Source organism: Panthera uncia, chromosome D4, assembly GCF_023721935.1.
Source record: "Panthera uncia isolate 11264 chromosome D4, Puncia_PCG_1.0, whole genome shotgun sequence".
Lineage (NCBI taxonomy): Eukaryota > Metazoa > Chordata > Mammalia > Carnivora > Felidae > Panthera > Panthera uncia.
Genome location: NC_064807.1, coordinates 57,737,770 through 57,741,468, shown reverse-complemented (window position 1 = coordinate 57,741,468; position 3,699 = coordinate 57,737,770). Strand labels below are relative to the sequence as shown.

The following is a 3,699-nucleotide window of genomic DNA, read 5'->3' as shown; positions in this document are numbered from 1 at the left end:
CAAAAAAAAAAAAAAAAAAAAAAAAAATTCTTTAACGCCTACAGATTTCCTTGGAATTATACTCCAGAAGTCTTCACTTATCTATAATTATATCCTCCGTGCAGCCATACTTGAACCACTCTAAACTATTTAATAACACTACTGAGGGGTGCCTGGGTGTCTCAGTCGGTCAAGCATCCTACTGTTGATTTCATCTCAGGTCATGATTTTACAGTTCGTGGGTTTGAGCCCTATGTCAGGTTCCGCACTGTGCAGAGACTGCTTGGGATTCTCTCTGCCCCTCCTCTGCTCGCGCTCTCTCTCCTGCTCTCAAAATAAATCTACCTTATAAAAAAAAGATAGCACTACTGAACTCATAATTCCCTGCCCTTGTACCTTTGCTTATGCTGTTCCCTCTGTCTGGATTGCTCTTTCTGATTGCTCTATTACCTTAGCCTATGGAACACATGCTCATCTTTTGAGACTCAGGCTAAACACCACCATCTCTGTAAAACCATCCCTCATTTACAATCATCTTTCTTTTTTTTTTTTTTTTTTTAAATTTTTTTTTTCAACGTTTTTTATTTATTTTTGGGACAGAGAGAGACAAAGCATGAACGGGGGAGGGGCAGAGAGAGAGGGAGACACAGAATCGGAAACAGGCTCCAGGCTCCGAGCCATCAGCCCAGAGCCTGACGCGGGGCTCGAACTCACGGACCGTGAGATCGTGACCTGGCTGAAGTCGGACGCTTAACCGACTGCGCCACCCAGGCGCCCCTACAATCATCTTTCTTATAACTTTACTCTAGCACCTACTGGATTCAGTCTTAAATGAACTTGGTAATTTATATGTACATCCCCACTGCCCTCCAAGACCAAATGCTTCTGAAATGCAAAGAATGTTTTGTTCCTCTTTAGTTGCTAGTCACCAACAAATAGTAGATATAGTAGTAACAGAACAAATTCACTCTTCTCCATTCCTTTAGTTTCATCATTTTGAAGTTCAGTTCTATGAAATTAAGTAAATCTTGCCTTAAATACCAATGAATTACCATTGTTCCATGTTGCTTTGAATAATTGACATGCCTGGAGTTTTCTTCCATCAATCTTCTGTAAGTCCCTAGAGTAGTGCTATCTAATAGAACTTTCTGTGATGATGCTAGTGTTTTACATTTGCAGTGACTAGTATGGTAGTCACTGGCCATGTCATGGCTGTTGAGCATTGAAATGCGACTAATGCTGGGCGCTTGAGGGGCTCGGTGGGTTAAGTACGGACTCTTGATTTTGGCTCAGGTCATAATCTCATGGTCACGAGATTGAGCCCTGCAATGGGCTCCATGCTGGGCATGGAGCCTGCTTAAGATTCTCTCTCTTTCTCTTTCTGCCCCTTGTCCACGCATGTACGTGCATTCTCTCTCAAAAAAATAAATAACTTTTAAAAATGTGACTAATGAAATTGAGGAACTGAATTTTGAGGATCTAATTTTAATTAAATGTAAGTTTAAATAACTACATGTGGGTAATGGCTACCATATTGGATGGCGTAACCCTAAAGAATGTTCTCGTCTTTGAGATAGCTCCCATTCTGGGGAGGACACACTTGGGTAATGTTGCCTTTTTAAAGAGTCAACTCGAGTGACTCTGGGTATTCTGGAAGATAGTTGTTCCCTTAGCCACAGAAGTATACATGGCAGGCATTGCTGCCAACGGGAAAGAACCCATAGCAGCACCTATAGAATGATTTGTTGAGTGGAAATGAACTTTTTAAATTATCATTTTAGGTTGGAGATCTCATCTATGGCCAATTTGTGGTTGCTAATAAAGATATGGAACCAGAGATGGTCTGTATTGACAGCTGTGGACGAGCCAATGGAATGGGTGTGATTGGACAGGATGGTCTGCTTTTTAAAGTGACTTTGGGCTTAATTAGAAAGTAAGTCCTAATGCCTTCTGGCTTGACTGTCTTCTTTTATAATTATCCTTCTTGGAAAGCTGACTGATTTGGGGGATTGGATTCTTTGTAACAATGTCTGAATCTCCTCAAAGTTAAAAATCAGTGTCCATTTTAACACGGTTGTAAACTCATGAATTTAGTCCCATCCTCTCTTCATGTAAATACACTAAATTCAGATGTATCTGGTGGTGTAGTTTTCGTGTTGATATGAAGTCTTGGGCTTCTTTCCCAGAAAATCAGATGTGAAAACTGGCCTTTCCTCCTTCTGTCATTTGAATATAGACACAATTTACAATTGTACAAAATCACCAGATTTCTCTAGTAATGGGGGCCAAATACAGGTAGGCTGATGTACTCTTGAAGCTTATGCAGATATTCCCATAAGATTCCTGCTATTCTGTCCTGATAGATTTAATAGTTCCCAGAGGTAGATTCTGTTAGGTTTTTAGACCTTTACCTACCCAAAGTTATGTCCTGTTAAGAGCTTTACTCTTAGAGCCACTGAGCTCAGAGCTCAGTGTTACATGCCTCTCTTTGCTACTTATTCTGCAGATTTGGACAAAGTTCAAGACAGAGAAGCAGCACCCTTGTGGTTTGAAAGTCAATATTTCTCTCCAAGTACTGAATACCAGGAAATAGTTTACATGGTCAGGAAAATAAGCTGGTTCGTTTAGCACCATAGATAATACAAAAATTACAATTCTAAAGCCTAGAATTAAGGTGCTCTGACAATACAGGAGAACTTTATATGTATTTTCTGTAAAGTTGGTGACAGAGGGACTTTGATTTCTTTGTAGAGGATATAACCCACTGTTGTGACCTGTAGTGTACTGGTAAGTGTGCTTGGATGAAAGAGGGCAGCAAATGTCATGTACCTTTTTCTCGGATGATGTTCGTGGGGATTTGAATAACTACGGAGAACTGTCCAGAAACTAAGTCTTCTGCTAAAGGATAGTCAGGTCACACCCTACCACTTGGTTAAATTTCATTTTCTTTCCTTTTCCTCACCAGGCTGCTGGCTCCAGACTGTGAAATCCTTCAGGAAGTGGGAAAACTCTACCCACTGGAGATAGTATTTGGAATGAATGGAAGAATATGGGTTAAGGCAAAAACCATTCAGCAGACCTTAATTTTGGCAAACATTTTGGAAGCTTGTGAACATATGACAGCAGATCAAAGAAAACAAATCTTCTCCAGACTGGCAGAAAGTTAGATGTAATTTTTTATGGGTCAGTTGACCCAAGAGACTATGGGTTTCCTAGGGAAAATTTTTTTCAGGTGAACCTCTCTCCCCATTAAACCGTCAGAAGACATAATGTGAATGTACACATTGTCTTATTACAGTTCTAAGTAAAATATTTTTATAAACATGTTACTAGTTGCCACCCATGTTCTTGTGGGTGAGAAAAGTCATTATAAAATAATGATGTACTTTTTTCTTTACAATAAAGTTTACTAAAAGTATTATGGTTTATTTGGTGTTAACTCCTTTAATTTGGCTGAAGTGCAGCTTCTATAATAAACTGGAATTAAGCATTAAAATAACAATTATTTTCTGGTAAAAGTAAAACATGTTCACCAGAGAAAATGAGAATACATAAAGTACAAAGAAGCAAATGCACTATAGACATAATGTATGTGAATATTCTTTAAATTGAAATTATAGGATTATACTTTATATACTACTTTGTAATCTACTTTGTCCACTTCAATGTTTGATGTATTTCTTATATGATTGCTATTAAAAATGAGATAGTTATAGAATA

The 3,699-nt window shown here is 38.5% G+C and overlaps 1 protein-coding gene across 1 annotated transcript in view; it reads left to right on the top strand.

Moving 5' to 3' along the window:
* EXOSC3 (exosome component 3) overlaps window positions 1-3,699 on the top strand; it is a 7,156-nt gene extending 3,457 nt beyond the window's left edge. The window contains exons 3-4 of the mRNA XM_049626692.1: window positions 1,761-1,912; window positions 2,945-3,699. Of these exons, the coding sequence (XP_049482649.1) occupies window positions 1,761-1,912; window positions 2,945-3,146 (354 nt within the window). The 3' untranslated portion in view covers window positions 3,147-3,699. The remainder of the gene's footprint in view (window positions 1-1,760; window positions 1,913-2,944) is intronic.